At 46.7% G+C, this 10,683-nt stretch overlaps 1 protein-coding gene across 4 annotated transcripts in view; it reads right to left on the bottom strand.

Annotated features, from left to right (window-relative positions):
- The window catches only part of HDX (highly divergent homeobox), a 44,253-nt gene extending 33,950 nt beyond the window's left edge, over positions 1 to 10,303 (bottom strand). The window contains exons 1-3 of one of the 4 annotated variants that reach the window (XM_050713494.1): positions 10,191 to 10,292; positions 2,016 to 2,162; positions 125 to 190 (exon numbers count right to left, since the gene is read on the bottom strand). In XM_050713494.1, coding sequence (XP_050569451.1) covers positions 125 to 190; positions 2,016 to 2,162 — 213 coding nt within the window. In that variant the 5' untranslated portion in view covers positions 10,191 to 10,292. Of the gene's footprint in view, positions 1 to 124; positions 191 to 2,015; positions 2,163 to 9,220; positions 9,586 to 10,190 lie in introns of those variants that run through there. The other 3 variants (XM_035541889.2, XM_035541890.2, XM_050713495.1) reach the window with 3 other exon arrangements.
- Positions 10,304 to 10,683: the final 380 nt, after the last annotated feature.

Genomic DNA, 10,683 nt, shown 5'->3' with positions numbered 1-10,683 from the left:
TTCACTTGGGACTGAAGTAAAGTTTCGTAAGACATCCCAAGTCAGATTTGCCACTGCTCAGAGTCCCATTCTACTGACTCTGTCCCCAGGTTCTTGCTCACACCATATAACCTAAAGCACCCACCTGAATGATCTGTGGGTGTAACTCCCCAAAAGGGTATAACACATGCTCCTCAGCATTCGGTGATAACTACGAAAAATCGTCAGAGAACTTCAACGAGACATACTGCTTATACTTACTGCAAACACAAAAAGCAACCAAGAGCAGAAGTATGCTAATATTAATCAACAAAAACATACTATTCAAACCCTATATAGCTCAAATGCATCTCTATCAAATTTGAAGAGGGTTAGGTGATTTTCCCAGAACTCACTTTTCCACATTTCCTAATTTTAAAAGGGATAGGCATAGTTTATGTATTGTGGTAAAAAAAAAAAATCTGTAGATGTTTACACCAAATCATAAATAAGACTCTTCAATCCATCTAAAGATTAGAAAGACTGGATGTAGTTCTATGGGATAAGGTTATAGAAATCCCATTTTGGGAAATTATTTATCTGTAGAGTTATGACATTTCAATTATAACACACATTTAGGTAATTCACGTTCCTATTACAGTCTTATCTACAAGTGTCAGCTGCAACCTATGCATCACTTCGTTAGACACTGTACAAACTACTAATCCCTGCCCAACAGTTCTACAAAAAAAGAGAGGGGTGGGAATTCAGAGGCAGAAAGGAGAGGTATGAAAAAGAGAAAGGTAAGATCATTAAAAGTAAGACAAGCGCAGGACAAATACTCAGTCTGTTTCCATTGCGTTTCACAAGCAGGAAGAGCGTATGTTTTGCAAAGAAGGGCACGATAAAGGAAGAGAACTAAAGAAAAAGGCTATGACACATTATTGCAGTAAGGGAAAGAGAAAAGGGAAGAGTAATAAGGTGGATAATGAATGAGGACTGCAAGCAGAGCAGACTAGCTGCCTCCTCTAGGTCCTTCAATCAGAATAAAAATAGAAAAATAGGCCCGACTGCATCATCAGCATCCAGATTTCTGTGACAACTGTTTGTCCCAGGGAGTCTGAATTTCTGGCTGACTTTCAGAACTTGCTGAGCTGAGAAAGTTAAGTTTAGTATTTCCAGAGCCTTTTGAGGGAGGGGAATCAAGAATTAAGGGGCAGGAGGAGTTGTCATTTTCAATATACCACACGCAGATACCTAAGAACTAGACTGGTCTTACTTCTTGCTCCTTTATGCCCAGTGTCACAGTAACTCCTAGCTCCACTCCCACTGTTATTTTTTCAGTTAATGCTTCATGATTTCTATTTCTGCTCTAAGACAACAGCCATTTTATTGTCTAGAGTTTCATAAAGAGATTATTCTTTCCCTTCACATTGAATTCACAGACTTTGGAAAAGCTCATGTTAGCACTATTGACATTCTTCTTCTCTAAGAAAAGAATGTACTCCCTGTAAATAACCACGCGTGAGCATAATATTTATGATTGTGACATGGAATACAAATGTGGCAGTGTGTTAAAAAGAAAGACTTCCACATTTTTTCCCAAATACATTAGGTTACAGAAATTGGCTTAACTTAAGAATAGTTTCCTAATAACATGACCTTTCTTTGATACAAGACATTGCGCAAAGCTTCTATAGGGCAATTCTATTTGCAGTTCAATTGAAAAAAAACAAAACAAAAAACCACAACAAAATACAAACACAACACCACCAACAAAAGACAAACAAAAAGAACAAAATAAAAAAGAAACAAAAACAAAACAAATACTCCCTGTGCAATCCAGGCTCCTGCTTAATACAGCAACCATGTGATGACATTTCAGAGCAAACAGACTATGAAAAGGCTCACTGGAAAAAAGCGAACATTATACAAGCGTGAAGTCTGATTTAGAGACATGTATGAAGTTAAAGACTTCAGCCCTCTGAAGATATTTTATGTAAAGAAATGAACGTGTACAACTTTAACATACAAATTTGGAAGGCCTCAGTACTTACCCTGACTACACTGAAGTCCAGCTTAGTTTCTTGTGCACACTGTAATATGAGCTGAAAGCAATTTTTACTTTGATTTGTCATTCCATTTTCATAATAACGCTGTAATATCCTTTGTTGTTCTACAGTAAATACAGAACGCAGATTCATCTAAAAATAAAAGAAGATACTCTGAAAGTTGGAATAAAAACTGTAATGCTCGTAGAATGCACAGGCTCTTATTTATGCTTGTGGTAATGCTAAGTGCTGACATCTTTAAGGAATCCTTTACCCATACTTTTACTTACTTTCAAAAAAACTAAAAAGACAATACTGGTACAGTCAGCATTAGTGACTCCTTTGTGAGGGACTCAAGTTGAGCAGGTGAACTACATGTTTGGAACAACACTGACAGCCTTTCATAAGCAAGTATTACATTGAATCGCTAAGCCCAAGAGCCTCTGGTTTCAGACAAAGAAAAAAGTTTCTCACTTGAAAAAAGGAAAAAAAAAGGCATTAGGCAAAACAGAGTAACACCAGCTGTTCCAACAATATTGGCAGATTTGCGTCCCCTCCCCTTACAAAAAAAAAAAAAAAGAGACAATCTGAGATAAAATGAAGGTTACAGTCTGGCACGAGTAGTTTCCACCGTCTCTGACTTCAGCAAATCCTACACTCCATTACGGCCAGTCAATCCCACTCCTCCTGCTGTGTCAGCACCCGTACTTTGCAGCTGCAAGGTTGAAAAGATCAAGGACCAGAACTGAAGACCAACTCGAAAGACAAAAACAAAAAAGCAAACAGAAAGGCTTTGGGGGTTCAGTCCAGCCCACCGCAATGCTAACGCAGTAACATTAACACAAAGGAGGGACCACACGAACCACAGCCTGCATTTGGAAAGGTGAAAGATACCATGAAACTGTACCCTAAAGCAATATCTTTTTATTTTTTTAAAAAGAATGCCTAAGGATTGTTTTACAGTGGTATAAACCAGTGCTGGATGCAGAACGGAGCCCAGCACCACAGCCCTCAGGAAGTGTTTCTGCCCCATGGCTTTATCCAAAGCGGTGCCGAGTTTTCCAGCCCACTCAGCCAGAACCAAGACCCCCCCCCCCCCCGCTCCCTCCAGAGCTCATGGGAACCTGGCAGCGCTTTCGGGTCTTGCCTCCAGCACTGGGTCTCCCCCATGAGAGACCCTTTGCAGCCGCACAGGGCCTGGGCCACCCGGGGCAGCTGCCCCAGGAGCGTGCCCACAGCCCCCCAGGCTCCGTGGCGCGGGTGCTGAGGCAGCCTCCTCGGCTGCGGCCTGGTGGAAGCGTCAGGCCAGGCGCAGCCTCCTTACGAGTGAAATTCACACCCGGGACTGCAAAAGGCAGACAGCTGGATGTTGCCAAGTGCGAGCAAATTACTACAGAAGGGACTCCATACCAGCAAAGTCGGGTTTCGCACTTGCTATACGCTCTACACAGGCAAATAACATACAATCCACTGGCTATCTAGCTCCAATTAGTATTACCAAAACTGGTAGGAAAAGCCCCATCACCACAAGATTTCCAAAATGAGGCCTTTATTTTGTCTCACACAGAAAGCTGCCAGCTGAGACAAATCAAGGCACTGTCCAGGAACGGCCTGCATCTGACTCAGTGCTTCAGAAAAGGAAAATGGCACCAGCCACAAGTTACTTTTAATACTTTCAGTATTTACATAAAAATAATGCAGAACAAACTAAAGAATAAGAAACCACACTGTCACCTTGCAGGAAAATAAAGCTATGGGGGGAACCCTTTGTAGCTACCAAGTTTTAATTATTGTTTTTGGAAATCTCAGACGGAAAGGAGAAGAAGGGAAACATACATAATCTTCACAGAACATCTAACAGCAAATAAAGAAAATCATTAAGGGGTCACAAGCAGGAGCAAACACCCAACACCTTTCATGTTATTAAGATAATTATGCTATTTAATGGTAATGGACACTTGAGTTCGCCAGGCCTCCAAGAAAAAACACTGAAGATGACAGGACAAGATCCAGTTTCTGTCCCAGTACCAGTGGTCCTGTTTTATTTAGCTGAGATCAGCACCCAGGAATGACCTCATCAGAAATAGTTATGAACCTTCTGTCTTTCCTGATGCAGAAGATGAAGCCTGTCATCCAATAATAATCCAAAATACACACTGCATGACAGACTTCGCCTACCTACACTGAGAAGAGGTCACAGCCTGGTTTATTAACCATCACATTTTTGTGGTGCCTTTCAATTGCTTGGACATTACACCTGCCACTAAAACATTGGTAAGATTCCTTAGCTCCTTTTGCCTTCGAGTCTGATCAAGTACAGCTCAGAGTATCTGTGCAGAGGCAATCAGGAATGGATTTAAATAAATAGATTGCAGGACACTACCAATACAGAGTTATGGAAGCTGAGTCATAACTTTATTGTCAGAATGTAAGCTCAACTTTCAAAGGAGCACGCAATAATTTATTAATGCTTTTTGCATTTTATACTGAACCCGAGGTCAACAGAGAGCCCTGTACTGCCTCCCACTGCCCAACCCATCCACACACATTTACCGAAACTACAGAAAGGACAAGAAAATACTCTTATTTCCAGTTCCAACTGATAAAAAACCTCACTAGCTATCCTACTCTGTAAGACAATCTTATTCATTCTGTTCTGCCAATTAATTCACTGCATATCCTGAGTTGGAAGGGACCCACGAGGATCATTGAGTCCAACCCCTGGCTCCACACAGGACCACCCAAATCCCACACCATGTGTCTGAGCGCGGTGTCCAAACGCTTCTCGAACTCCAGCAGGCTTGGTGCTGTGACTGGGGAACAGGGAGCCTGTTCAAGGAAGTTTTTAAAAACTGCCTGTTATCAGGCGCAACAAAAATGTAGGGCTAAATAGCAGAATAGTGGGCTTGTGCTGGCAGCTGTACCTGCCCAACAGAAAATGAGGTTCAAATTCTACCCAAAGCCAACCGACCAATTCCGTGGTGCTCCACTGCAGCATTTCTCTTACACCCCACAGTACCGTCACCTAAACTATAGTTGTTCAGCATAACACCATCACTAACAAGCAGGTGTTAAGCTCTAGAGTGTACAAGGGATAGATAACCTCAACATACACCACTGATGTCTGGGATGATGCCCAAGAAACCCACTCCGTCTCCCCAAGAAGCTGCAGTGGTTTTTGCTGTTTGGATTGCAGACGTAGCAAACCTCGCAAGATGTTCATAGCTGGGCAGGAAATGCAACTTCTCGTGAAGATCTCAAATTACAAAGAACAAGAGGAAGGAAATCAGGAATCACCTTAATTTCAGATGGTAAATTGTTGGGCTTTTTTGTTTCTTTGCTTGTTTTGATTGCCTACATAGTTTCTAACTAGGAATAAGAAATCACAAGATTATTACTACTATTTCTACTATGACTAATAGTAAACTTTCGAGTACTCCACCTCAATAGCATAGGACAAAATAACTTTCATGCTGTCTTCACACAAGAATGCAGGGCATTTAGCAATACTTCTTCTCTTCAAGCCTTAAAAAAACCACCACCACACTGATAGCACATTATCTGTAAAGTCTAGATGGAAATCAGTTTGCCATCAGCAGCTCTTAAGCACTTATTTAGGATATCTTGAACAGTACCCTGTGCTGAATAACCCAATTACTGAATGTTTGGAAACTCCATTAGAAAGCCATATATACTCCCAAAGCATCAAACAGACAGCAAGCTGAGCGGTGCAGTTGATAAAGCAGAAGGTAGGTTTAGACTAGATAATGGGAAGAAATTCTTCACTCTGTGAGCAGTGAGGCCATGACCCAGGCCGCCCAGGAGCTGTGGCTGCCTCAACCCTGGCAGTGGCCAAGGCCAGGCTGGGTGGGATTTGGGCAGCCTGGGCTGGCAGGAGGGGTCCCTGCCCATGGCACTGGGGACTGGGTGGGCTTCAAGGTCCCTTCCAACCCAAACCATTCTGTGATGATCATGTTAATTCACGAGGTGTTGCCCCTGCACATCCCATCTTCACAGGCAGGTTTTGCTTATTCCCATACGTGTCAGACCTACCACTTATCTACACTGAGTACACTGAGCATCCGCAAAGGGAAAACGTGACTTGGAGACTAAAACCATACAGGGTATATTCATCAAAGTATTACACTGAGGCTTTTTTGAGAAGTATTACTGATTTTGCATCAGTTTCCATAGCTATTCAGAACTGGATATTAATTCTTACACTTCCTCACTGGAGATCCCCGGCTGCCAATGGAAATATGCACAGACTGGAGATAACTTACAAAGTGCCGACGTCGCTAAGCAGTAACGCAGCCCCACTAGTATCAAGGTAATCAGAAGTTCACATGCCTTCACAATGAACTCAGTATCATTCAGGAGAATCTCAGTAACTTCAAAGAGAATAATCTCCTTTTCCCAAATCGTGTATCCACAAAGCACTGCAGTTTCTTCAGATCTCTCACCTCTATCCTGAACCTCAGACTCTGAGTTAGAAATCCACATGGGTTCTTATCAGGATTTAATTTTTGATGTTTGACTTGCCAAGTTTAGAAAACACACATTGGAGCTTTTCGGAAAAACAGGTGTCCAGCTGGTGGGCAATACACTGAAACTGAAGAGAGATTGTTACAGAACTGAAATTGCATGAACCTTCAGCAAAAGGTAGGGGTAACAAAGCAGTATTTTTGGAGACTCGACATCCACCTGCTCTGCTAATAAAATAAGGCAGCTTTGGCAAGTATGCTGACGTCTAAGCGACAGTGCTGAGAATAACCTATGACAAGTGAAAAAACAGGTTTCCTCTGAGTATTTCCTTCACAACTGCTAGATGTCCTAAGCCAACAAACATCATTCAGCTTCCCAGTCTGGTTGTCTCCCACTCCTCAGTCTTTGGTGAACCCATCAAGATGAAGATGTTGATCCTCATTCCCCTTCTAAACTGAAAACTAATTGAAAAAAAAAAAAAAAATATATATATATATATATATATATATATATATATATATATATATAATAGCACCAGAAGAACCCCTTCTGTATATGCGGCAGTTAGGGAGATGTAAATAGCCCAAGTGCTGAAGTCGGGCCCTGGGGATGTAAGGCTTGTGAGAGGTAAGGACCAAGATGGGAACTCCATGCCCTTCAGTTTCTCCAAGACAGCTGAATAGAAGCCTCAGGAAGGACGATCCTAACACACTTCAGCCTGTCACGCTGGCTCCTCGTCAGATGAGATCAAGGTTATTCTCATGGCTGAACTTCTGTAGACAGCATTTGAGCAACTTTTCCCAAAGTATCCATCTTTTTGCCCTTTCTGTGGCAAGAGAGCACAAGGGGAGAAGGGAGAATTAAAGCCAAGCTGGCTTCTGAAGTTTGCTTCATGCAACTTTGCATTTGCTTTATGAAACAAGTACTTAACGTAATGACAATCCCAGTTTGCCACAACTGCCTAGTTCTTCCGCTCTAGCTGCTTTATTCAGCTTCCAGAATTAAAAATCTCTCCAGGGAGACCTGGTGAAGGCCAGAGATGTATTTTTAGAAACTACTGAAAACAACTTGGTGTCAAGGAGCATCACAAGAGAAGGAACAACTGTAAGAAAAAGGGAATATTCCTGTACTGATGATTCCTTATTAAAAAAAACGAAGCAAAGTGCTCTGCAATGACTACTTGAAAGGTCTGGGGGAAAAAAGTAAATGTAAAAAGAGAAGCAGCAGCAGAAGGAAAAAAAATAAATATATGTCTATGGTCTGAAGTGAGTCTACAATGTGTAGCATTATAGACATCAACAAGTCTCGGAATGTTAAGATTGCTGAGCCAAGTAAACTTACAAGGTAAGTCTTTGTAAGATGCTACGTTAAAAATACCAATTCATTTGAAAGATGGGAAATAAAAACTTCAGGATATCCTTCTCATTTCAAGCAGTAACAGAAATCAGTCTTGGAGTTGAAATTACGCTTAAGAAGATTTTTACTCAGAGTACGAGCCACCACAAATAACTGTAAATTTTTCTTACACTATAAACCATTATAAAACTGTCAGGGATTAACACAGTGATAAAAGGGAACAAACAGTTTTGTTTTGTTGTTGTTGCTTTGTTTTCTAACCTCAGCACCATACAAGAATTTGTTTGGAAAAAAAAAAGTCACCTTGTAAAAGCCTCTAAGCCTACTGCTCTTCCAGTCTGCCCATCCTCAACAGGCGCAGTAAGAAAATCAGCACTTTCCTCATTTCATTTCTCCTTTCCATCCACAGAACTCCAGTGGTACAAAATAACAAGACTCAGTGCCAATACAAACCCGAGACAGAACTGCAACTATAATAAGGAAGCTACTATATATATAAATAAAACAAGACCGCGGTAGAGACACTATTAACTAGCTTCAGAAACCTGACCTGTACTAGCAATCGGTTCATTCACTTCCCATGTCCGGCAAAAACTGAGTTTTTTCGCACGTCCCAAGGAGAAAGTTAAGAAACAAAACAAAAACACAACAATGAACCTCCCCCACACACACACAATCGCACAGTGTGCGTGAAGGTAGCAGACATCCAGCACGCAGCAGCAATGTTTAATACCCTGCACTTGTAGGTTACTGGTCCTTTCCCATGCAGGCCATACCAGCTGCAACTACCTGACCGCGTGGCAGATCACGCTGATCCACGGGTGAGAGCAATACACTGCCTGTCCCACAAAGCTACTTTAAGTCTCCATGACTTCCAGCACAACTGCTTCCTTATCCACTAAGTACAGCATTTGCAATCTGGTATTAGAGTTCTGCTTATAAAACTCAGCCCTTCGTTAGGGACAAATTAGCTCTCAGAAACTTGGTAACATCATGACCTATGCCATCTGCTCTGCAGGTTTATGCATCCCATCCAACTTCACGCATGCAGATGAGACTTTGGGCTTCAGCTGCATTAGCTACGTTTTAAATCAACCGCGTACACCAGCATTTGTAAGGCCCTTATCAGAAAAGGAGTCACTTTTACCCTGGGGACATCAGTTGCTTCAAGACTCCAGTTTGGAGGATGTTGCACTACTTCTGGTTGCCACTTAGTAAAAACTTTGTAAGGCATAGGGCTTTTTGAGTAGACCTCATGGATTATTATTTGAGTACTCAATTATTATTTGGGTAGACTTGGGTGGATTATTTCTAGTAAGACAGAACAAGAGCACGAAAGGCCCTTGCAGCACTAACTTAGGCAACCGTACCGAACCCAGGGAACTCTCGAAGACGGTTTTACTCCACGACAACACACTCGGTGTAGGACACCTCCATCCTTCAAGTGCTTGCTCCAACCACCCTCCACGGGGCGCGGGTGCCGAGCGCCGCTGGCGCAGCCGTGACACGGGCGGGAAGGGCTCCGTGCGCCGCGCTGGTTGCGCTCACCGGGCGTCGTGGAGCCGATGCCCACGCGCACTCAGCGCGCAGAAGCATCCGACTCCAAACCCGTCTCGGTGCTTCGTCAGCAGCGCGTGCCCCAAAGCGCAGCGCTCCTTCACCACACGCCAGAGGAAGGGGGAAAACCCCCAACACCCACCGCCACGCTAGCGAGCTGAGTTGGGCTGAGCGGCACAGCGCTCTTTAATTCACACGTGTGGTATTTTTGTACGTGCGGAGGCTCCGAAGCGCTCAGTACAACCCAGCCCGGGCGCAGCTCCGGGAGCCGAGGCCCCCCGCGGCTCCGAGCCGCCCCCACAGCCCGCGCCCCCCCCTCCCCCCCAGGCCCGGCCCGGGGCCGCTGCCCGCGGATCCGGGGCAACGCAACCCGGCGGCGGGGGAAGAACGCGCTCTCTGCGCATGCGCCCAGCCCGCCCCGGAGCCGCACGGCGCACGCGCAGCCGCCCTCCCTCCGCCTGCCGCGGCTTTTCCCCCCCCTCTCACGCGGCGGCGCGGAGCATGCGCGCGCGGCCCCCTCCCGGCGGCGCGGCGGGTGCGGGCCCGCCGGGGGAGGCGCAGTGCGCGTGCGCGCCCGAGGCGGGTCTGCGCGCGCCAGCCCGCGCGGCGCCCCCCCCGCGGCCCCCCCTCTCCCGCCGGCCCCGCGCCGCCTCCCGCCCGCCCGCCCCGCGCCGCCCGGCCCGGCCCGGCCGCAGAGCCCCCGGGGGGGCCCGGGCCGCCCCCGCCCTTTGCCCGCCGCCCCCCCCGGGCGTCGCCCGGCCGCCGGCCCCTCGGCGGGCTCACCGTGCTGCGCGGGGCTGCGGCTGCAGGCGGCCGGGGCTGGGCGGGTCCCGGCGTCACACAATGAAATCAGCGGCCCCGATCAGCCATTCTCAGCATGATCGTGACGTCAGCGCAGACAGCGGCCAATGGCGGCGCGAGATCAGCGCCGGCCGGGACAGCGCGCACCCGCCCCCCGCCCGGGGGGGGGGGCCCGCGGCCGGGCTCGCTGCGCGGGCACGGCGCGGGGCGCGCGCACGGCGCGCGGGCACGCGCCCTGCGGCCTCCCCTGGAGCGGCGCGTCGCGCCCGGCGGCACCGAGCGCGTGCGGGGCGAGCCGTGCCCTGGGCCCCCCCCTGCCCCTGCCCCTGCCCCTGCCCCTGCCCGGCCGCGGGGAGCTCGGCGCCGGGCTGCGCGACAGCGAGCCTCGAAGTCACACAGAGCCCTTACCTGGCACGGAGTCGCCTCGTGGCCGGGCGGGAAGGAGCTCTGGAGATCGCCCCGTCCAACCCACCAA

The sequence above is a fragment of the Cygnus atratus genome, chromosome 13 (assembly GCF_013377495.2).
Source record: "Cygnus atratus isolate AKBS03 ecotype Queensland, Australia chromosome 13, CAtr_DNAZoo_HiC_assembly, whole genome shotgun sequence".
Classification (NCBI taxonomy): Eukaryota; Metazoa; Chordata; class Aves; order Anseriformes; family Anatidae; genus Cygnus; species Cygnus atratus.
Note: the sequence above shows the minus strand (reverse complement) of the source record. Positions and strands in the feature narration are given on the sequence as shown.